This window comes from Pleurodeles waltl, chromosome 3_1 (assembly GCF_031143425.1).
Source record: "Pleurodeles waltl isolate 20211129_DDA chromosome 3_1, aPleWal1.hap1.20221129, whole genome shotgun sequence".
In the NCBI taxonomy this organism is placed as follows: domain Eukaryota; kingdom Metazoa; phylum Chordata; class Amphibia; order Caudata; family Salamandridae; genus Pleurodeles; species Pleurodeles waltl.
Genome location: NC_090440.1, coordinates 730,746,791 through 730,771,759, shown reverse-complemented (window position 1 = coordinate 730,771,759; position 24,969 = coordinate 730,746,791). Strand labels below are relative to the sequence as shown.

General features: G+C 41.8%; 1 protein-coding gene across 1 annotated transcript in view; it reads left to right on the top strand.

Moving 5' to 3' along the window:
* Positions 1 to 15,171, top strand: part of LOC138283258 (gastrokine-1-like) — a 29,890-nt gene extending 14,719 nt beyond the window's left edge. The window contains exons 4-6 of the mRNA XM_069221284.1: positions 6,985 to 7,080; positions 13,471 to 13,594; positions 14,967 to 15,171. Coding sequence (XP_069077385.1) covers positions 6,985 to 7,080; positions 13,471 to 13,594; positions 14,967 to 15,037 — 291 coding nt within the window. The 3' untranslated portion in view covers positions 15,038 to 15,171. The remainder of the gene's footprint in view (positions 1 to 6,984; positions 7,081 to 13,470; positions 13,595 to 14,966) is intronic.
* The last annotated feature ends 9,798 nt before the right edge of the window (positions 15,172 to 24,969 follow it).

Sequence of the window (24,969 nt, the reverse complement as noted above, 5' to 3'; positions counted from 1 at the left end):
TTGTTGATGACTGCATCTTCTTTAAGCTTCTTCTCTGATTTAAAGTCAGAACTGAGATTTGATGCCAGGGAAGCCCCTTAAATCCTGGGTTAGGGGGTTTTAAGGGTGTAAGGGACAGTGGCCAATGGGCTACTGGTCCCTGTGGCTAGTCTGCCCCTGAAGTGACAACTTCTGATGAGAGTGCATCACTTTTCTATCCAGAACCCGCTATTTTTAAGGTTGCCAACATGGCAGAACCTTCCATCAGCTGTACAGACCTCCTAGCCCACCCAAAAAGTGTGGCTAGCCTTTTGGAGGTTTATGCCTCCTGAACAGCTAATTACCCTGTCTGTCAGCCTGGACAGGGTGGAAAGGGCTTTGTCCTTATGTGGGCGACAAGAGATTGTACATCAAGGGCAGTTAAGCTGTTGAGGCTCACAGCCTTGATTACTGTAAACGCTAGCCATCATGGGAGGAAGGAGGTACGATCTCCTTCCTGCCCAGGTCCTTCGTCTCCATCCTGGGGTAAGTGTTAGTATGACCAGCAAGAAGGTAGACTTTTGTCTTGGCAGCAAATGGCTCAAGAGAGCCCACTAAGGAAAGAAAAAGCTGCAATCTTGGTTGGCATCCTCTAGGGACATCACCAGGGTACCATTTATTAGGGCATTACAGGGGTGGTAAGGTCCTTGCCAGTTGGGTTTACCAAACCACAGTACCTATTTTAGGGGAAACAGCCCTGGCACTGGGGCCTGGTTAACAGGTCCCCGTGTGCTATTAGAGTAAAAAAATAGCATCTAGCAGTTCAAATGGGGGGGAAAAGTGGGGTGGCATCTGCAAAAAAGCCCAGTTTGCTACACACCTGATTTCCAAGTGCACCACTGCAAACTGGAATCATCACGGTTTTATGAAAGTCACTGGGAGCTTTTTAAAAGTTATTTTAAAGCAGTTCTTAATTAGCTAGCCTCAAAACACTAGAAACATTTCTCCCTCCAGTTGGAATATACAGTACCCTATTAGAGGAACTCAGACTTAGACAACTGGGACCCTCTTTCTCAGTTGTTTATCACAAAAGGAGGTTCACTGCCTTGTCCTGTGTGGGGTCAATTATATTAAATAATGCCGAGCCACTGGAGCAAAGGTTGCTCATCAATGCCATTTGAACTCTAATTATATACTGTTAGAAATGGGACCTCTAGTTGGAAGTGGTTTGCACCCTGTCCAAGTAGGCACCCTCACTGTAGTCAGGGTAAGGGAGTAACACAGCTAAGATAACCCCTGCTCACCCCCTTGATAGCTTGGCACGAGCAGTCAGGCTTATCTCCGAGGCAATGTGTAAAGTGTTTGTACGCACACACCGAGTAACACAATGAAAACACCACTAAGGTACTCCTCACCAGTTTAGAAAAATAACCAATATTTATATGAGTAAAACAAAAACAAAACTACAATAAATCAAACATAGTCAAGCAAAGATACAATTTTTTAAAGTCTAAATCTTAGTATAATGCTTAGAAATACAATAGTTCTTGATGGAGTTGTTCTCAACAGTTTGATGCCACACGTGAAGGAGTGCGGGCCAGTCACAGAGTTGCACAAATCCCAGGTACAGAACCATTGAAAACAATGGGGAAACAAAGGCATTGCACAGAATCAGGGATGTGAGGGCTGGAGCCGGTGTGGCATTGGTTCCTTACTGATACCTGGGAGGTATGGCATCAATTTGTTACTGCTAGGCAGGGGAGGGGAGGCGTCAGCTCCTCACGGCTGCAGGGCAGGTGATACGGTGTCAGTGGTAAGGCGTTGGTTTCTTATGATCCGACGGGATCGATGAATCCAGCAGGTCAAGATGCAAGGCGTTCACTTTGTGGTGTTGCAATCACACCACGGGGTCACAGGTGCTGCGCCGGAATCAGAGTCAGGTATCACAGATGCTGGTGACATGGCACTCAGGACTCATGCTGAGGCAGGACATCAGAGATGCTGCAGCTACATCGGCCTGCGGCATTGGTCATGGTTGTTGCACTCAGCAGGGACCATGGCTCCAGTGCAGGCTGCGTTGTGGAGTCAGACAGTGGCGCTGCTTTCAGAGTTGCTCTAGAGTCAATGGGCTTGTTTCTTCTTGGTTACACCTGAACTCACTCCCAAGGGACCAGGGACTGGATTTGGCACCACTTGACAAATCAGGACTCTCAGCAAGAGAGCCCAGGTCCAGGCAGATGAAGCCTGTGATATCCCTGAGACTTCTTAATAGGGTGCAAGCTCAATCCAAGCCTTTGGAGAACCTTTGGAAGCAGGATGGCGAAAGCAAAGTCCAGTCCTTTCTCTTCCAGGATAGAAGCAGCAAGCAGCAGGTCAGCAAAGCAAAGCAGCAGGCAGTGTGGCAATCCCTCCAACAGCATCCAGCTCTTCTTTCTGACAGAATGTCCTCAGTCCAGAAGTGTTCTACCTTTGTGGGGTCAGAGGTGCAGTACTTATACCCATTTCTGCCTTTGAAGAAGGCAAACTTCAAAGAAAAGTCTTTGTAGTGCGCAAGACCCTGCCTTTCCTGCCCTGACCCCAGACATACTGCATGGGGTTGGAGAGTGCTTTGTGTAAGGACAGGCACAGCCTTATTTGGGTGCAAGTGTCAGCTCCTTCCACCTCTCTAGCTCAGGAAGACCCATCAGGATATGAAAGGCACACCACAGCTCCCTTTGTGTGACTATGTAGAGTTAATTCACAAACAGCCCAACTGTCATCTTGACCCACACATGAATTCCACAGACAGGCAGAGGCACAAAAAGGTTAGACAAGAAAATTCCCACTTTTTAAAAGTGGCATTTTCAAGCTTACAATTTAAAAACCAACTTCACCAAAAGATGTATTTTTAAATTGTGAGTTCAGAGACCCCAAACTCGTAATCACTATCTGCTCCCAATGGGACATTACACTTAAAAGATGTTTCAAGGCAATTCCCATGTTACCTTATGGGAGAGAAAGGCCTTGCAATAGTGAAAAACAATTTACCAGTATTTCACTATCAGGACATGTAAAACACACCAGTACATGTTCTACCTTTTAAATACACCGCACCTTGCCCACTGGGCTCCCTTAGGCCTACCTTATGGGTTACTTACATGAAGTAAAAGGGAAGGTTTGGGCTTGGGAAGTGGGTGCTCTTGCCAGGACGAAATAGCAGTTGACAACTGCACACACAGGCACTGCAATGGCAGGCCTGAGACATGTTTGCAGGGCTACTCGTGTGGGTGCACAATCAGTGCTGCAGGCCCACTAGTAGCATTTTATTAACAGGCCCTGGGCACACCTGGTGCACTATACTAGGTACTTACTAGTAAATCAAATATGCCAATCATGGATAAGCCAATCACCAATACCATTTAGATAGAGAGCACATGCACTTTAGCACTGGTCATCAGTGAAAAAGTGCCCAGTGTCCTAAAGCCAGCAAATACAAAATTCAGTACAGGTTTTAAAAAACAGGAGGTCAGAAGCAAAAAGACAGAGAAACTACACCAAGAGCTGACAGGTCTAGCATATATGTATATCAGTGAAAACATTAATTTGAGCTTCACCGATTAAATTTCATAAAGACACAATCACAAAACAATGCAGTAAGGGAGCCTAGGATGTGGAAGTAGTAAATAGCATCTTAAAAACAAAAATTCTGCCACTGTCAAGCATCAGTCTTTGTGATTTGGCTAAACGCAAACCCTACAAATGGATGCCAATATATTTCAAATACATTATTGGTGACATGCAGCAGCACCTTGTACATCGTGTGAATACACATTCGTGAGTTGCTGGTAAATTGTAAGGAGCATGAGAGGAAGTATTTTTTATTATAAGTAACTGCTCTGGCACATTTAGTCTGACACTTCTGGAGAATCATTTAAAATAGTTTGCTTTAGCTAAATATATTATGTTATAGTATACCCTAATACCTGCCTACTTCAGATCGACAATGACTCTTAACTAGTACATATTACTTGCGAGGGATCTTTCTTATGTTACAGGAAATGCATGACAGCTAGGTAAATTGTGAACACCTAGCCGTTGCTCATTGTAACACTGGGCATCTCGCTAAGCGCATCTCTCGGGCCTTTGGACTTAACAAGAGGTAAATTTTATAACGCAACATAAATGACCTTCGCTATCTTGTAACAAATGTGAAAAAAGTCTCCGTAGGAGTAAGGGTCCAACAATAACCCATTATCAGTTAAACAGAAATTAACGCTGTGTAAACAAACTGACATCGTTTTTTAAAATGCCTTTCAAGATTACTAAAGGCAAATTTGGTAAAGGTTTTGTTTTTTAAAACAACCTTGACCTACAGCAATAAATTTCTCTCTGCTGCATTGGGTCAGTTCCCCATTCTAGAAGATCCCCCAATTGTCTTATGACGTCTTCACTGGGGACTTCCAGGATCCTGGAAGTGCACGTGGGGATCTAGGAAGTCTATTGGATAGGGAAGCAGAGAAAAAGTTCCGCACAGTCAGCAAATAGCTATGATCTGATGACTAAAACTGTTGGAAAGGACATTCAACTGTGGGGACTTTGTGTAGTTTAACCACGCCACGTTGGGCAAACTTAGAGAACTTCACATTTCTATACAAACTGCAAACCTCCTTGAATTCACCCATCTAAGCTGTAATAAAAAATTTGCCAAGCCTTAATCAACATCACTGTTTTTATGTATCACTTTGACAAATATTTTGGGATTATTTAATGTCCTTTGTGCATAGTTTGGTTGATTGAAAGTAAACAATTATTTCTAAGTCAAAGATCGTGTCTTGGAGCATGAGAGTAAATACATTTATTGTTTATGCTAATGAACAAATACTAGAGGTAGAGAAGGATTTCCTGGACCTAGTTGTCCTTATCGACCACAGGATGGACAGAAAACTACTGATGGAAGAAACATGAGAATGGCATGACTCTTGATACTTCTATTGCCTTGCTGTGATCATCAATATGGAGGAGTCCCATTACCGACAATAGTGCAGATTCAGAAAATGAAAAATGTTCTTGTGCTAAAAGTAAAGTTTGAATACCAATACCTGTTGAGATCTCAAGGCAATTTTTTTGCTAGTATGCAGCCACACTACTGAACATTCTGAGATCATTGCAGGTTAGAAATATGCTAGTTATGTAGGTTTCTTCTCAGATATGAAAGCACAATGTTATATTTGTGTCAAAATCTGAGGGGCTTAATATATTTATTTATTTATTTACGTCTCATCTGCTTACTTCAGAACACTAGGCATACAGGGTATGCATGGGGAGAATTCATAAAATACTATATATGTATGTTTTTTAGAATTGTGTGCAGGGAAGGGATGTAGAGGCTGAGGGAAATCAAAAGCGTACTCTGGGAGTCACTTTGGGTTTACTGGAGTGGGAGACCCACCAGAAATTGGCGCTTTTCCTGCTTGTGGTTCATCTCACACTTTTTACAAGAGAAGGAAACATCAGGGTTACCACCAGAGTGTCTATTGACTCGCTTGCACAAAACATTGACGTGGCAGAGAGTTCATAACAGGGCCACCATTTCATAGTGATGGTTACCTCCTATCTTATTTAAGAAGAGCAGCTTATTTACTAAATTTCCTTACCCTGCACTGCCAAGTTTGCATGATGACCTCAGGAATGGCAAGACCTCCATGGCAAAGCATCATGGTCCCGGGCAGGTAATCAATTAATGTACCTGATGCACAGGAATAAAAATCCCTGTTTATCAGTGTCTTTAGTGTTTTCCCAAAAGCAAACACTTGCTTCAGAAGTTTGTTTCTGGAAGAAAGTACTTTGCCAAGTGAGTGCAACAAATATGGCACTTCGATTTGCAAAGTTCACATCTGTCACTGCAATCACAGCACCAGCAGCTGCACGGGCTTCAGAGTTCCCCATCTGGGCAGACGAGGATCTCTAACTGTGGCAAGTAGACCTCTACTAGTGAAGCTCTGGCCACTCCAATTGCCTATATGACCATCTCTGTTAGTGTTTCTTCACCTTTTGACTTCCATTGACCTCCACCTAATCATTACTGTAATCTGGGGACCCCTAATTTATCATTATGAGAATCCGGGGTCCCCCACTAAGTCATTACTGGAATGTGGGGACCCATACTGAGTCTTCACTGGAAGTCAGGGCCCTGGCTTGAGGAATTTCAATTAATTGAACCTCAAGACATTATACAACAATGTAGAAACAGGCATTCATCAAGCACATACACAAATACTCAAATGCTGAAAAGTTTTATTTAATTCATATATATAAAAAAAAAACTTTCATTTCTAGGGGAAAGTTAGGGATTTTCTAAATTCAACTGAGACCTCCAGTTGTCCATCATATATTCAGTTTCATGCATGTGCACTGCTCCAACGAATCATTCTGAGCACACCAACTTCTTTTTTAGCCTCCAATTTCAAATGTCTTCGCTTTTAAGGAACATTTAAAAAATGTCAGTTTTACATTTGCTTCTTTATGTATATGTACTTTATTCATCTGTTAATGTGTTATCATTTTCTAAGTAGTAGAGCACCTTCTCTGTAGGTGGTGCGGACCTTCCGGCGTCCCCAGTCAACAGGTTAAGCATCGCTATTCTATTCCTTCTAGTAGCTTGCAATATGAGCAGACCAATGTCTGAATGAGGGACTTGTTAGAGAGTAGGTTATTAGTGAGGAAGAAATCAAAATCACAGGGTATACTGCAAGTACACGAAACAAAACAAACTTCAATGTGTGTCTTTTCTAACTACCTTCTTTGTAATGCCTCTCTACCATGACTAGACCATTGCACCCAAGATAAACATGATTTCTAACTTTTCAAGAAACCAGATTAGAAATCTTATTTTCACATTTAAAAATAAATTCTAACACTCTTTTTATTGTGTATGGCATTTCTGTGAAAACCAATAATCTTCTAATTGCGTGATTTGCGAAGCATTTCTTAGGATGAAGAATGATCTTGTTCTGATTAGCCTGAAGTCGGTTGTTTTTCTAATTTCAGGGATTCATTGCCACAAGACTATTTTCCAGGAGAGCTTGTGTTGTGATCCCACTGAAGAGCTCAGTGTTCCCCAGTGCTGAGCAATTCGACAAGCAGGTGAATGTAAAGCTGGGCAATATAAAGTCATATTCTTGGCATGAATTGTTTGCAGCCAAAATTTCCACAGCTGAAATGTATCCAGTGTTTGCATTGTTATAAATATTGCACATCCATTTTTTGTCCTTTACACTGTTCACCATCTACTGGCTGAAGAGACACGTGTGTTCCTACATTTAAGGAATGTTGCATGTGCTGAATGTATTCAGAGTTTCGCAGCAATGTTGACTGAACAGAGAATGGCCATCCCCATAGAACCCTTGTACAAATAGTAAATCACTGCGTGTGAGCACAAAGGAACGTTTTGCTCATCTATTTTTTAGTTGGGCAGAATTTTATTATGAGGAGGGTGGAGGTTATTCCATCTCGGCTAAAAATTCACACCAGAAATGTCCCACGAGTAAGGGGCATTAGAGGTGTCTGCCAGCCGTATTAGAGTGGGTGAAAAAAAAAAGGCCATTTTTTGCTTTCACATACCACCATACAAATTGTGATAGTATGTGAACGCAAACTACTTTAATCGAGCTCCACGCCATGGGACAAACCTCCCATGGCCAGGGGGGTCATTGTTTTTTATTTTTATTTTCAAAAACATAAACCAGCATTGGTATTTAGTTTTTTTAAATATACAAAATGTTGTAAATTTGCCATAGGCTTCAATCCTATGGAAGGAGCTGTTGGCCAAACCTTCAGTGCATTTACAGGAACTTCTGTGACAGCAGTTCCTGGAAATGCAAGAGATATCAGCTGGGCTGGCAGGCATCGCTAAATTTGTCAGTGAGAGTAAAGAACTCTGCAATGGCGATGGTACATAGTCTGTCTGCCAAAGTGTAAATCAGGCCCAAGTTCCGTACCTGCTAATAAATCATTGTTAGACTTTTCATCCTTGGCGTGGTTTCCCCTAACTTTTTGCCTCTGTTTCCAAGTTTGTTGATGTGTGCTGGACTCTATTTTTGCTGTTTTTGTTACCCTGGGCACTTTGCCACTGCTATCCAGTGCTAAAGTGCAAGTGCTCCTGTACAAAATGTGTATGTAATTGGATTTCCATGATTGCCATGTTTGATTTACTGGTAAGTCCCTAGTACAGTGCACTAGAGGTGCCCAGGGCCTGTAAATCAAATGCTACTAGTGGGCCTGCAGCACTGGCTGTGCCACCCACATTACTAGCTCTGTAAACATGGCTCAGACATGCCACTGCAGTGTCTGTGTGTACAGTTTTAAACTGCCTTCGACTTGGCAAATGTACCCACTTGCCAGGCCTAAACCTTCTCTCTTCTTACATATAAGACACCCCTAAGGTAGGCCCTAGGTAGCCCCATGGGCAGGGTGCAGTGTATGATTACGGTAGGACATATACTAATGTGTTTTATATGTCCTGACAGTGAAATACTGCCAAGTTCGTTTTTCAATGTTGCAAGGCCTATCTCTCTCATAGGTTAACATGGGGGCTACTCTTAAAAATCATTAAAGAGTAGATTCCCTTTGGAGGCAGATAGACATGTGGAGTTTGGGGTCCCTGAGTTCACAATTTTGAAATACATCTTTTAGTAAAATTGGTTTTAAGATTGTGTGTTTGAAAATGCCACTTTTAGAAAGTGGGCGTTTTCTTGCTTAAACCATTTCTGTGACTCTGCCTGTTTGTGGATTCCCTGTCTGGGTCAGTTTGACAGTTGGGCTGTTTGCACCTCTCTCTAGACAGTGACACAAAGGGAGCTGGGGTGTAGTCTGCATTTCCTGATGGCCCATCTGTGCTAGGAGGGAGAGGAGGAGTGGTCACTTACACCTGAAAGGGCTGCGCCTGCCCTCACACAATACAGTCACCAACCCCCTGGTGTGTGTCTGTGGCCTGGCCTGGGCAAGGCAGGATTTCACAACAAGAGAGACTTTTCGTTGAAGTAAGCCTACTTCAAAGCGCAAAATGGCTATAGGAAGGGCACCCAAAATCACGGACTTTAGATCACTTCTGGACATCAAGAGGAACCTCTGCCTGGAGAAGAGCTGAAGAGCTGAGAAGAAGTGCTGCCCTGCCTGAAACTGTGCTTTGTGGAGATATCCTGCAGTTGCTGCTTCTGCCTGTGAAAGAGGACAAAGACTGGACTTTGTGTGCCTTCCTGCTTGTGAAGAAATCTCCAAGGGCTTGTCCTGGACTTGCCTCCTATTGTTGAAGTCTCAGGGCCATCAAAGAGTTCTCCTGTCAGCACCTGGACTCTCTGCTGAGGCTCCTGCCACGTGGTGCCCTATCCAGTTCCTGGGGTTCTACCGGCATCGCAACTGGAAAATCGACGCACAGAGCTGGAAGAACAACGCTCACACCCACTGACAGAGGCTGTTAACGTGGCAACCCACATTGCGCGGTTTCGCTGAGACCGTGCGGCAGGATTTTAGATTCAAACCTTGCTGGGTGCAGAAAAATGATGCAACGCCTGCCCAGACCCGAGTGCTGCCCGAATCGCTGCATCGCTCTCCTGCAGGGAGGAAAAACGACGCACACCGGTCCGACCGGAGAAGGAGAAATGACGCACGAGCTCGCTTGCGGGTGAGAAATCGACGCACGCTTACCTTTTTTTACGCACCCTCATCTGTACGTGTTATTTTGACTTGATCCAGGTACTTTTCAACGCTAACAGTGTTCTACCTGTTTCCTCAAAGATTTAAGACTCTTTTTGCATTTTAATCAATAACTTGACTTGTGTATGCTGGATTTTTGTCATTTTGGTCTTGTTTTGTTTAGATAAATATTTTCTATTTTTCTAAAGCCGTGTTGTGTGATTTTGTAGTGTTTTCATTAAGTTACTGTGTGTGTTGGTACAAATACTTTACACCTAGCACTCTGAAGTTAAGCCTGCCCGCTCTTGCCAAGCTACAAAGGAGGTGAGCAGGGGTTAGCTGAGGGTGATTCTCCTTTACCCTGATTAGAGTGAGGGTCCTTGCTTGGACAGGGGGTAACCTGACTGCCAACCAAAGACCCAATTTCTAACAATAATAATAGTAAAGTGACTTATAGGGACCATGGTTACCTCGCAAGAGGTGTCCTAGGGCTAAGGATTTGCTCCTAAGAGTTCAGAACAGAATGGCCACACAGGAGCTATGTTAGATGTGTCTGACGAACCAGGTTTTCAGATTCTTCCGGAAAACTATCTCAGAGGTTTCCTGCCTAAGTGATAAGGGAAGAGAGTTCCACATTTTAGCGACCAAGACACTGTAGGACCCCCCTACAGTGTGCACCTTTTTAAAGGTGGGGATACAGGACAGAGAAACTCCAGCTGATCTCATATTTCTTCTAGGGACCCCTGGATGCAATGAACAGGGGCATTTCAAATGTGCAGACTTCATGGGGACCTCTTCCTTTTTTTCACATTGGTTTTATATATAGTTTTGTTTATGTGAACTGGCTGCTGGTCTCAGGCCATCTACAGTGACAGGAGAGTTGCTGCTGTCCGTTGCTCAATCCCCCAAATGAGGAACCATCACTATATTAACGCAAATACTAGATGGCCAATACATTGTAGAATATGGGCCAGGATTTTGATTTTCAGCGTTTGATAAATTACACTACAAACACTTGCCTTTCAGCATATTAAAGTAGGGCCTGCTAAGAACACCTACTTTTCAAAAACCAATGAGTGATACGAACACAGCTCCCTTCACAGATACACTTATCCTCTAGTAGTATAGCAAATTTGCAGCTGACACTCAGTAAGGCACTTGACTAAGGCATGGATAGGATTTTTTTTTTACTGAACTATTCTAAATCACTCTCAATTTCCTTTCTGAATCTTAATTTTGTACTTTCTGATTGTCTGTTTCAACATGTCAATGACATGATTTAATAAATATATCATATACAAATTAACATCTCGACCTATGGAATAATTTATCTTTTCAGTTACTTCACTGTTTCAATATAAGGACATTGCATTTGCAACCAAATATTGTGATTAGCTTCCCTGTGTACTTATTATTTATTTGAATGCAGTCACTTACAATAGGGTGAGGAGAGATAGCAGATAGCAGCACTGACAAAGTTACCAATTGAGAGATGTGTCGGTTATTTGGTAGAGGAATGTGCACTGGGTTGAAAATTGGCCGAAAATTGAAACTCGCGGAGGAGCAAAACCCTGCGCCATCCTTCGGTTCAGTATATCAAGCAAGGACCATACTATTAACCATGTGCATCAGTGCAAGAAATCTCTTGTGTGGGTGTGTCGCTCAGTGACTACAGAAAGGGATTAAGAAAAGAGGTGGTTGTAGTCTTCCGATGCCTCCGTTCGTGTCAGACGACGTCTTGTACAAGGAGGCAAGTAAACTGGGCTGGGAACTGAATAAATTAAAGACAACAAAAATTATGGAACGGGAAAATTGGGCTATCTTCAAAACAAGAGATGTCAAATATGGATCTGAAACATCTGTTTTTTCCGCACAGAGCTGTTTAATGTAACCGTACATTACATTATAGAAGAGCTGGTACAAAAACGATGAGTGCTTGCACTTTAATCAAACCAGATATCTGACATAGTACTGAAATTCCATAGGGAAATCCGTTTGAGATTAAAGAATGTTGCTAGAGTGGCAAATGAGAAGCAGACAATGTACAGCACTAGGAGAAAGACCATAAAGAACACAAAATGGAAGACTAATGGTATTATTAGATTTGCGCAAGTGGTCAAGCTGTGGGGCATGCTGTGGTTAAAAGAAGGACCATATTTCAAGATAAAGAAAGGTATACAAGCAAAAACTGGAGATTGTATTATCACATTACATATATCAACTAAAGATTATTTTCTACTTATTTCAGTCACAACTGCAGAATGACAGCGGATAAATTAGCTAGCAACATGGTGCATTGTTTAAACCAGAACTCTAAGTATTGACAGTTTGTATGAGATCCAGATATTCTGTCAATTCCCACTGACACTCCCCTTTCTGATGCCTGTAGTACATGCAGAAAGATTTTCTTAGCCCCAAGGAGTGTTTGGTTAATGTTTCCTCTTAGGAGAAGAGGAAATTAGGCAGGTGTCTCTCATTCTTGTCTATACAAAGTTAGGCTCCTCTAGAGTGTTATGAGTCAGGCAATGCTGCAGAGCTACTGTTATCGACAGGGGTTATTTGTAGTTACACGGAACCACACTCTGATCCCTGAAACCAGTAAGCACACAAAGAAACTGGTGTTTAGAAAGATTAGTTATTTATTATGTGTAATCAGCACACAAACTTTACTTTGTGTATCAGAATGATAGAAACTAGTATTGTTATTTCAGTAGCCCTAATATAAAACAAGATGAATATTGGAAAACCCCAACTTGTTTTACATCGCATATCTCAACTATCTTTAATAATTACTCTAACCTCTACCTACATTTTATATCTATATTATTAGCCTCCTAATTATAGTACTGGCTGAATAATGAGTACCTCCCCTCACTATTTTATGCCAAGCCATGATTTATCCCTGCATACCTCTAAGAGGCCTTTAGGCTTACAGTTGGATATCAGCTCTCCTGATTCTTCCCAAGTAGCCAGTCTTAGAGACATATACCAAAAGCAAGGAATTGTATCAAAGCAGGTCCTATGTGAAATTCAAATTATTCCAACACAATTTGCATGATTATGGGAATTTCACATAATGCTTGTTACGTGAAATTCTCAAATGGTTCTATTAAGCCACATTGTACAGCTAAACATCACTCGCTGTCAAATTTTATACCACAAATGCACCATTCCTGGTAGAAATTTACAGCGAACGTACAGGAAAAACAAAACACAAGAAAGAGGCAGTTGTTTTTAAATGGTTATTGCACCAAATATTGACTCAAAAAAGTAGTTCTTGCTAAAGTATAGAATAAAACGATGGATTTTCATTTTGCGTCATTACAAGCAATTTTGACCAATTCTGATCAAATGTCACTTAATTAGGCAAAAACAAATTATGCAAATGTTGCATACCCCAAATCAAAACATGCGTCCTTCCATATTAGCTCTGTTCTGGGCTGGTCGGTCTTCTAATCTTGCTCACTACATGTAGATTTGTAAACATCATGCGAAATATTTCCTCTTTGCTGCATTTCTGTTACTTTCGTTAGCGTTTCTAATGTCAGTCCGTTTATAAGATAATATAGTTTTCTCGCACACTCTGGTTCTCTAGGCCCTAAGCCTTTCACATGTACACTCTAAACAAATATTGCAGTCATGATTATCATACAACATGGGCTGGTTTGTATGTAACATGCACGTTATCACAAAAAAAGCCCTGCCACGTGTGCCAGTCCTATGCAATTGCTCTCCTTTTGTGCATGTCAAAATACCATGCCATGTTCTGAATTCCTACGAGCAGGGAAAAGGAATACATTTAACAAGTAACATATACCCTACTTTACTCCTGCTTTCATTCAGCCTGTTCCTGTGACTCTGAAGTACTCTGCCTGGCAAACACCAATCGAAGATCTGAGCAGGTTCGGAGCTCACGTTGAGGCCCTGTGTGATGGCATTCAGACGTTCCCTGCTGTGGAAACTGGCGGTAAGTTCACTACTGGTGTCTGACACCTCATGGACGGAAACGAGCCTTTGCGCTTTCAACAGTAAAAGCTATTTGCATAAGTTATTGTGTTGTTGCGGTGATGCGTAGTTTGGTCAGGCAGCAGCTGATGGATTTCAAATCAATCATTTTGATGTCAAAAATTCATATCCTTTGGAAAAGAACTTTATATATGTCATGGTGAGTCTTGTTTCTGAAAATGATAGATTGAGCGCCCCATGCAGCTAGGTTGGCACTCTAAAATAAATACCCCCCAAAATACTTGTTATTAATGATAGACAAAAAAAGAAAAAACGTAATAATTGTTTTTAGCAGTTGTTATTGTAATTTATATCTTTTGAAGTAGATTTCCTTCCCGACCGATGAAGGCTGTTTGTTTGAACATCGATGTCTCCGTCTGATTCCTAATATGTTGTGAAAATCTGGGCACTCTGCTCAAATTCTTTTCACCACCCCCCCCCCCATACTACAAAAGTAGTAATCAAGTTCCCGGCTTGGATCACAGGGTTGTGATGTGTTACAAAATGTGAAAGTTGTGATTATAAGCAGATGGTTAATGTCCCTATTGCTTTATCAACTCTGTCCTTTAGTGGTGCAACAGATCATGTTCGAGTTACATTGCCCTGCCACTAATACAACAAGGTCCATATTTACTAAGAAATCACACAACTCAGTGCATCATCTAATGTTATTGTGCTGCGTTGCATGAGCGGAGCCATATATACTACAATGGGTACTGTTGTGCTCTCACCCTCCATTGGCACCAACACAGACACCCTTGCATCATAGTGCATCATCTGCACTGTGGTAAGAATAATTTTTGTACAGGAAGGGGGTCCTTCCTGTGAGTAAAATATGCTTTAAGGCATATTTCCCTCTTTGTATGTGTGCTCTAAAGAGTAGTACACAAGCAAAGAAAGAAAAACGAGGAGAATTAAATCATTTCCCCTCATTATGCCTGCCTCAACGAGGCACGTGATTTTGAAGCAAATCCCTATCTACAATTCCTTGTAGATAAGGATTGGAGTCAAAATCAGTGGGTGGTTTCATGGGAATACCGATGCACCACCCATGGAACGCCACCTTAATGTAAAGTAATTCAAGGCAGCACATTGCACAGCTTTGCGTTACTTTTGGTTACAATCCAATGCAAATTGCAATTTGAATTGGATTGTAAATAAGAACACAACTCTTTGCATGTTAAAAAGGTAATGCAAACCTGACACAAAGTCTTTGTAAATCTGGGTCTAATTTCATATTGCCAGTGCTTGTATTTGTATCTTATTGGATCAAATTTTGCTGTCTTTGCCCTAAAATCTATTATTCTCATTGTCTTTCTGCCATGGGAATCCAGATATAGCAACCTTCGGTGAGTGTGCCAACTCCATCATCATCACCATCCTGGGTATCACCATTTGCTTCTAGTGGGAAGACTCTACGAGCATCAACTTCGATTCATTTGGCTTTTTCCTGGGTCTACTATTTACAGTGTCTGTGTCAGAAAGTAGATCTCAATAAACAACATGCCCACTTTTGCCAGACAAGATAACTATTTATGGTCTTTTGTTATCATTTTGTATACTAATCTACCTAAAATATTGTTATTTATTATATGCCCTCTTTTATGTTTCAAATGTTTTCTACATGCCATGTAAATTCACAAAGGAAGCAGTAAATCTACTTCTAAAATATGCAACTACCTGCAAGTGAACATTTAGAAATTTCTGGAATTCACAGATGTTCCCAGGTTACACATGGTAGGCTGTATCAGGCAATGGCTTTTATGACTATTCTAGGATGGTAATGAAACATTCCTAGAAGGATTCTTTTCTTGTTGTGTGTAGTTCTTCATTGCAGAGAATTCCGTAAAGGGAGAATTGGAGCCCCTGTGTAAATTCAAATTTTTGCGCAGCAAAAATATTTTTTAAAGTGGAGGAACCTCTTCCTCTACATCCCCAGCAAATCTATATATGATCCATTCCCATTCCCACACTGGAAAGAGATTTACTTCAGCAGGTTTAAAAAAGTGGTAGTTGGTCACAAATGTATGTTTAAGACCACATTGTACTTTACGAATAGGCCCTCTGTTTCAAAGAATGTTCTGCACTCTGTATTCTATGATACACATTTAGCATCATTATTTAAAAGTGCACCACATGAATTTTGTCAAACCTCAAAGTCCCAGTGTGATTCTCTATTACATATTGCGTGGCTGGTTTAGAGAACATTTGAACAGTAAACCAGTGTGCACCACCACTCATGAGCACTAGTGCAACATCATTGTGGTCAGTGACTTCACTCATTTCAGTTGGAGTAGTTGATTATTACAGACAACCTAATGAGGGTCCTAGGCCACATCTTAAATCAGGTTTAAGTGTGCTCTGTCCCAAATTTAAGCAGTGGGACCCCGTTCACAATGACTTGTCTTGGCCAAGTGAAAACCTGACTTACCCTTATTCCCATGAGTGGAGCTGAAGAGCCTTCCTTTGGTCAGTGAAACTCCCTTTGCTCTTTTCTAAATGCCCCTGCTAGTGGCTGCTAAATCTATACCATCCCCACAAGTGCTCCACATTGTGTAGCACTTTAGGGATTTGTTTATATGAGCTTTCAATAGTGTAAAGATACTTTGAGGTAACCTTACTTGAGGCTCTCCATCAATGTATTATTGGGTATGTCACAAAGGGAAAAATGACTTCATCCATTATACCACAAATCAGTGGTGGCTGGTGATCTTTGACATTGGTGGAGTATGATACTCGTATGCAATTCCAGCCAGCGAACCCATTTTCTTTCAGAAAGTTTGAGTGGGCGGAGTATTCCCGTACTGCAGATTCACAAGCGCACTACACTCACATGCACACTCTCACTAAAACACCTGCTCACTTACATTCACTCACTCATTCTTATTCTCTCTTTCTCTCTCACATTCATTTATTCTCAGTCAAACTCCCTTACTTTAACTTCTTCACACTGCTTAACACTTATTCTTTGTCACTCACACTTATTCTTACTCCCACTCACTCTCATAATTTCACACTCTCATACTTGTCCATATTACCATTGCTCTTGTGCTCAGGGAAGCGGCCCAAGATAGGATCGGGACATGATCTACACACAACTTAATGACAGTGACAGGAACTGTAAGAAATCAAGCTTTAAAATTATTGAGATGAAACAGCATGAAAGGGCTTACCCTGTTATGGTTTATTTAGGCAGGAATGTTTTGGAGCAGGACAAACTGGGGGCTGTAGCAGACTGGCTGCAGGAGGCGACGTAAGGCACTAGGAGCCTGACTTATCTGTGATTGGAGGTGAGGCAAAGGCACGCCTCTTCTACAGGACCAATTCTCCGATGTAGTGCTTAGTTTCCAGACCTGGTCATGTCCTTTCTGCAGGTCCATCCCTTTGAGAGGCACAGCAGTCATATGTGGCAGTGCATGAGATTCTATGATCAATAAGTGTACCTTGATATCAATGAACCAACACATTTGCATTGTGCTTGTTATCCAAGTGCAAAAAGGCCTAAAACCCAACTTTCCAAATGAAAAAATATGTGTTTTGTCAAGATTTATTTGAGTTTATTAAGTATTTTGTGGGTCACCCAAACATCCTGGGTGAAAAAGACACAATTCCAAGTGCTTCCAAGCTTTATTTCCATTAAGCAGGATGCTACCAACCCTGGCAGTTCCAATGGGCAACTGCTTCCTTACACATTCCAACATGTTGCTTAGCAATAGTTACATGACTAACATTCTACAGCATAACCCAACATATCTCCCTCTCAAAATTAAATAAAGATACTAATGCTATAATAATAAATAAAAATAACACAAAACAGACTAACAATAACAGTTGGTAAACATAAAAGTACCTCATATGCTGAATACCACTAATCTTTGACTATCTATAAATGTTGCTATCTAGACCACGTAATCTTTCAAATACTCCGGCCTCTTCATGACTCTTTTATCCTTTTCCTTCCACCCCGTACCACTCTCTGCAATTCCACCCTCACTTACATCATCATTCCACCTCCTTAACTCCAACTCATTGCACTTCACCACACTATCCACATTCCATCTCCTTCCATCCTCCAACACCACACTATACCCTCTCACCTTCGTTATTCGTTTGGGCACAGACCATTTGGACAAACCTTTCTTTGTTTTATCCCAAACTTTCATTCTCACACAATCACCAACTGCCAATTTACACTCCACCACACCACTGTCCTTTACCTTCATACTGTCCTTGCATTTCCGTCACACGACTCACTAAACTTTCCTTATTCACTCTTCCCCTAACTGCCTTGCCCATCCAACCTGGTACAGCTTTGGTGCAGGGTTTCCTCCCCTTCTACAACATCAACGGGGTCTCCATAGTAAGGGAATGTGGAGTGGTTCGATAGCTCCACAACATATCATTGATTTCCTTCTTCCAATTCAACCCATTCTGCAATGTCAACTGAATGCACTCCCCCAACACTCTGTTAAATCTTTTCACCAGACCATTCTCCCTGGGATGTGCAATGGCAGTTTTAATATGCTTAACCCCACAACACTCTAAATAATTTGCAACTCACTCGACGTAAATTGTGGACCATTATCGGTTACCAACACTTCTGGATAACTTTCCCATTTCCATATCTCCTCACAAAACTCAATGACCACATCTGATCTAACATTACGCACTAAACTGACCTCTGACCACTTCAAGTGGTAATCCATCATCACAATAGCATAGGTTTTGCCATTTCCCTCCAAGTCAAATGGACCACACACATCCATACCCACTTTTTGCCATGGCTCACGTGGAAATGGTATGGGAATTACGGAAGTACTCTTCCCCACATGCGTTTTGTCACTGCATGTACAACTCAAACAATTTCTAACAATCCTTTCAACATCACGATCCATGCCTGGCCACCAAAAATCCTCTCTAGCCTTTCTCTTCATACCCGACATACCACCATGCCCTTCATGCAAAACTCCCAATACTTTCTCCCTTAACTTATGCGGCACAGTCACTCTGTCGCCCCTCTTCAATACACCATCCTGTTCAGATAACTCTGACCACATGCTCTTAAAATTAGATATAACATCTACCACATCCTCTCCTAATTCCCACCAATGTTTATCAAAATTAGTTTTCAGTGTTTGCATCACTTCATCCTCCATCACTGCTGTCTTCCACACATCCTCCCCTACAGCCTTCAATTCAATGGCATGTATGTCTGCCACAACCCAATCCTCATCTTCATCATTCTCCATCCCTTCAATTGGTAGTCTAGAAAGACAAACTACATTCACATTTGCCATGCCCGGAACATATTTAGTAACAAAATCATACTTGTGTAACCTATACAACCATTTTCTATTTGAGGTGACACACGGCTGGCACCCTTTGTTGGGAAAATGTCCACCCAAGATTTGTGGTCCGTCCATAAATCAAATCTTCTTCCCCACACATAATTCCTGAAATGCTGGACCCCCCACCAACAAGCAAGAGCCTCCTTCTCGATCGCAGAATATGTAGCTTCCACCCCTCTTAGTGTCCTCGAGGCAAACGCAATCAAGTGTTCCTTACCCTTCCTCACTTGCATCAATACTGCCCCCAAACCATACATACTAGCATCTGTGGATATAATTGAATGGTTGCCCGTCACAAATGGTTACAATTCCACGGCATTGATAATGTTCTTCTTCAACTCAACAAACGCTTGCTGACAACCTTCCAACCACTCAAACTTCTGGTTTTTCTTCATCAACACACGCAGGGGTTGAGCCATGTCTGCTAAATTCTTCACGAATTTCGCATAGTACTCTGCTAGACCTAAGAACAATCTCAGCTAATCTTTATCCCTCGGACTCAGTGCCCTTTCAATCGCTTCCATCAATCCTACCCTTGGTTTTATTCCTTCCCCAGAAACCGTATGACCCAGATACTCCACACTCTGTCGCTCAAACTTGCACTTCATCTCCACACTCAAGCCTGCCTCTTCCAAAATCGAACACACCTTTCTCAACACCTCATCGTGTTCCATTCCACTTTCTGCCCATACCAGCACATCATCCTAAACATTTTTTACATTCTTAACCTCACCCAACAAACTCTGCATAATCCTTTGGAAAACAGCTGAGGCAGATGCCAGGCCAAATGGCATTCGTAAAAATCGAAATGCTCCCTTGGGTGTGATAAACGAGGTGAGATGCTTTGAATCTCGATGTAGTAAAATCTGATGATATGTATTAGACAAGTCCAGTGTAGAAAACACCTTTCACCCTGAATGCTGGCCAACAACTCATTTATATTTGGTATAGGATGTCTGTCTATCCGTATATTATCATTTAAGTCTCTCAGGTCAACACACATCCTAATTTTGCCATTAGGTTTCTGAGCTAGTACCACTGGGCTCAACCATTCTGAAGATTCCACTTCTTCTATCACACCCAACTGTAACAATCTCGCCAATTCAGCTTTCAGCGCATCCCTCAACACCAATGGTACCCCTCTCACTTTATGCACCTTAAGACAACCCAACTTATCCCCAAACAACAATGGAAATTCCGCCCTCCACTTCTCCGCATTAGGATCATCATGCAACACGGTCAGAACCTGTTCCTCAGTATTTGGGTTCACTACAATGTCCAATGCTCTTTGCTCTTTCCACCCTAACAAACACCTGCCTCTTTCCACAACATATACACAACATGTTATTTCTCTCTGTTTAAAAACGACTCTTCCTTGAAAATACTCCACAACAGGTATTTTGGTACCTCCATACCCCACCAATTCAACTTTAGGCTCAGATAAATCCACCTTCCCTACCTTGAGCCATGTATTTCTATCAATAAGCATATATGGAGAACATGAATCTGCCCACATGCTAACTAATACACCATTCAGACCTACAATACACTTCGGAGGTCTGTAACATTCATTCTCTAACAATATCACGTTGTTTTCAACTGAGACTTCTTCAGTAGTGGCAGCACTCAGTATCAATACCGGTATGCGGTCATCTTCTTCATCAGAAGATGTTCTCTCCAACTTTTTACCGTAGGTCTGCACACAATTCACACTTTTCTTTTTAGTTAAATTTTTCCTCTGATTACAAGCTTTAGAAAAATGACCTATTCTGTTACAATTCAAACACTTAGCATTAGACGCTGGACAACTCCCAGAAAATGCCAAATGTTTCACGCTACCACATCTACAACATTTTTTATTCCCTTCTAACTTGCTATCATTTTTAGTACATTTGATTTTGTCCACCTCCTGGATGGTCAAGTTTTCTGTATTGTTTTTTCCCAACTCCTTTATGTAACGTGATGTGTCTTCAATATGCCTTGCAATAACTATTGCTTCATCCAAGGAAGGATCCTTTAAACTCAAGAGTTTTTCCTGAATTTTTAAATTTCTAGTGTGATTTATCAATTGGTCCCTAATTATTTCCTTGTGCAAGTCCCTAAACTTGCATGTATTTGCTATTGTTCTCAATGCACTCACAAACTGGTCAACAGATTCACATTGTGCTTGTGCTCTAGAAAAAAAACTTGTGGCGTTCCACTACAATGCTCACGTTCTTGCTAAAGTGACTTTCTAACGCCTCCATAGCTCTTACATACACATCATCGCCTTCTACTTCTTCATCAGGTCCCTCACCATTTTCAATCATTTCATTACACGGCAGAGTTTTCAACACTTTCCTATCTTCCACACGCAAATTGTGTTTTAACAAAGCTAATTTCCTTTTAGCCATAAAAATAGCTTCACCTAAAGGTTCTAAATACGTTTCGAATGCCTCTTGCCAATCTTCCCACGGCATAACAGGTTCACCAGGCAGAGCCAAAAATGTGAGTGGAGGCGCTATTGATTGCATAGTGTGCACTGTTCCTGCTACCCCTACTTTACAATAAATACAATAACAAATTTATCACGACACCACTCAGGTGTTCACTAAAGTCAAACACCGCAGACTAAATAAACTATACTATAATTCCAGTTCTGCAACTCATTCTGACAAAATCCACAGTCACAGTCTTACATTCCACGTAGAATTGAAAACGCTGTGCAAATACAACTCAGCAGCGTCATCCTCGTTGCATAAATCCGGTTCTTTATCACAGTCCTTTTTAAAGTATGCCGTTCTTCCCCACGTTGGCCCGGATCGTTTCCAGTTCACAGTGTCTTCTTCGCTATGTGAGCGTCTGCCTTTTTTCTACTGTTGGTTGCCCTTGTTACAACAACGTGCAGTAGCGACGTGCTCCCTCACGTATGTTCCCTCATTGCCCTGGAAACCGAGCTTCTACCGGCCCAGCCTCTGTGCGTGGGTGCCCTCACACGAGGAACGCTTGTAGCAATGTTTTACACCCGTCCCGCACGCGAACAGTGAAGAGATGCACCTCAGAGCGGAATGCTCGTGGCACCATTCTAAGGTAAATGAGCAATTACCGCTGTGCACACGTGCATATTTTGATAGAAAATAAATGCGCTCTAACAGAAAATGACGGTCTGTATGCCACAAATAAGAAAAAAGCTTGCATACCTGAAGGTCCTTGGAAACTCTGCTGTCTCAATATAACTGGACACGCTTAGGTTAACGCAAACGCCACCAGCAGAAATACCTCAAGCAGCAAATATCCACCCACGAACAGCTGCATGAAGCTCCATTTTCAAGTCCTTATAGCTGCATGAAGCTTCACTTCAACCTTTTTCACACGATGTGGGTGATACCGCTCCCGGTATTCATGAGGCTTCTTCTAACAAAGGGCCTCTGCCACAGGCACACCAATGACACGGCTTCCATCAAATAAGTCCATACACTGTGTCCTTGACCATTGATTCTTGAAACCACGGTCTACTGTTAGCAGAAGAAGGTGCCAGTTCCCTTTGACGTTTATAAAGATCCCCTGTCACACTCCACCAAATACAGAGGGCATCTTCTCATATGCCAGGGTTGGCTTACAGATGGCATCCACGTAATCCCATCCTCGTCGCCACTGAAAAAGACACAATTCCAAGTCTTTCCAAGCTTTATTTCCATTTCCAATGGGCAACTGCCTCCTTACAGATTTTTCCTCACTCACATTCCAACATGTTGCTTAGCAATAATGACATGACTAACATTCTACAGCATAACCCAACACTGGGCACACCATAAACCCACATTGGTTTGATTGAAAACAGGCACATCTTCACTGATATAGAATACTCTTTTGCCCTGGCCCCCAAAGACAGGATGTTTCAAGGGATTCTGCACCATGAACATGTCATGGACACTTAAAATACATTGAATAATTAAGGAGTGAGGACACACTATAGCCTGACAATAGATCTTATTAAACTCTTACCCCTGGAAATGGTAGCCCAAGTGCCTGTCAATTGCAAAAAGAAGGTTTCTGTGGTGACCAAGGCATAAACGTTTTTCCCCACAAGCCCACAAATATCTAACATAGTGGTAATATGCTGCTTCTCATTGCTCCACTGAACAATAGATCCAAATGCTTTGGAATTAAGAAGGTGAAAGCGAAAGCAGTTTACACAGCTACACTGTGTGTGCACAACCAAAGCATGTCCAGTGTGTCTGTTTATTACACGTGGCCCAGCGTCACAAAGTCCTCAGACTTCATGACTCTGATGATGCTAGATCACATGATCATAGACTGGCCTGCCCCCTACACAGACAGCCTCAAGGAACACTCAATGATCGATAGGTAGCCCCAGGCAGTATAGGGTTAAAAGCCACAGTGCCCGAGCTACGGTAAAAAGTGACACTTGCAATCCGTCTGCTATTGGTGTGGAAAAGAGAAAAATGTGCTAAAAATGCCTGGCGAAGGCTGAATCGAGGTAAACTGTGGCTTAGTCAACAAAGTTACTGTCAGAGGCATATGCGGACTGGCGCATATGTCAGTGAAAAAGTGCCTGCAAGAAAATGGGTGGGTGGAGCCCCAGAGCCCTAAGTAACCAGCTGTCCCTGCTACACTGTATCGGAAGGTTTAGTAAATGGCATAAATTGATGCTTTTGGTGGTTTATTCCCATTTGTATCTCCCATGCAATATCCCTGAATAGAAAACATAATTTTCATCAACCTCATTTGCATTATTACTTTGCTTGTCCTCTCTTCAAAAAGGGGGTGTATGTGACGAGATACTTCAAAACACAAAAAAGGCAACATTTGTCAAAAAACTGTGCTAGTAAAAACTGACTACGACATTAAAAGAGCTGGTATTTTATACAATTATTCCCGTTTGACAAAGCATTAGAAAGTACACATAACGCCTATGTGCAAAATAGTTGCAATATTGTCATCAGCTCCAAACAAAGGACATGGTCCCCCTTCCACCATGTGCAGTGGAATGTGTACACACTTTGCATATGTTCTTGTCCTTACTGTCATTTCGCTTCTGAATGTCAACATACAATGCGCATACTTCACATTGCCATGGATAGTACAGGGCATGAGAGTGAAGTACTGCATAACTCACGTTGATCCACCATGCACAACATCATTACCTGAGTGACACTAAAAGACACAAATTACTGTGGCAGCTTCCATACATCAGAAATGCAATCAATGGAGGCCTTTTGTGTTATGCATATCATGAAGCCAGCACAGGATTGCACTTATTGAAGGGACCGACTTATATAAATTCACGAGGAAGCTCCATGTGTTGTGTGCTGTGGTTACCCAGCGTGACTCTGTGGAGGCACTGAGCAGTACCTGGCTTCTCCACTAACTCAATTTATAAAGATAACTGTTACTTGACCATTTTAAAAAAAACAGTGTTACTATTGTTTGCACATACATATATAATGTGCATTCACATGCAGTTCAAAAGTAATGTGTGACCAAATGCCAACTAGTTATCCAAGGGGAAAGTCCAATACATTAAAGGATGCAACATGAACTTTGAGGGGGTGATTGAAACATCCTAAAGAATAAGTGGGTGAGAAAGGTCAAATGTCAAACGTCATTTAGGTATGCACAGAACATAAGTCAGTACATCTACAATTATTATTTCATCAAACAATTGCTTTGCCTTTTAAACATCCCTATACCACTGCATCAACACTAAATAGATAAGGGTATAACACCATGACATCAACATCATTACTAAGGAAATGCCTTTCCATCTTCAGAGTCATTATGTCCTAACCCTGACCTTAACCCTAACCTTACCTCAATCTATATATGTAGCTTTAAAACTCATAGCAATCTTCAATAAAATGATGGTAACATACCAGTAGGTGTCAATGTAAATGTGATGATGTGAATGTCAGGCAGTGTGTCTGGACTACCTAATGGGACATCTTTGGTGCAGGAGGGGTGAGCTGAATCAGTGTGTGAGAGAAGA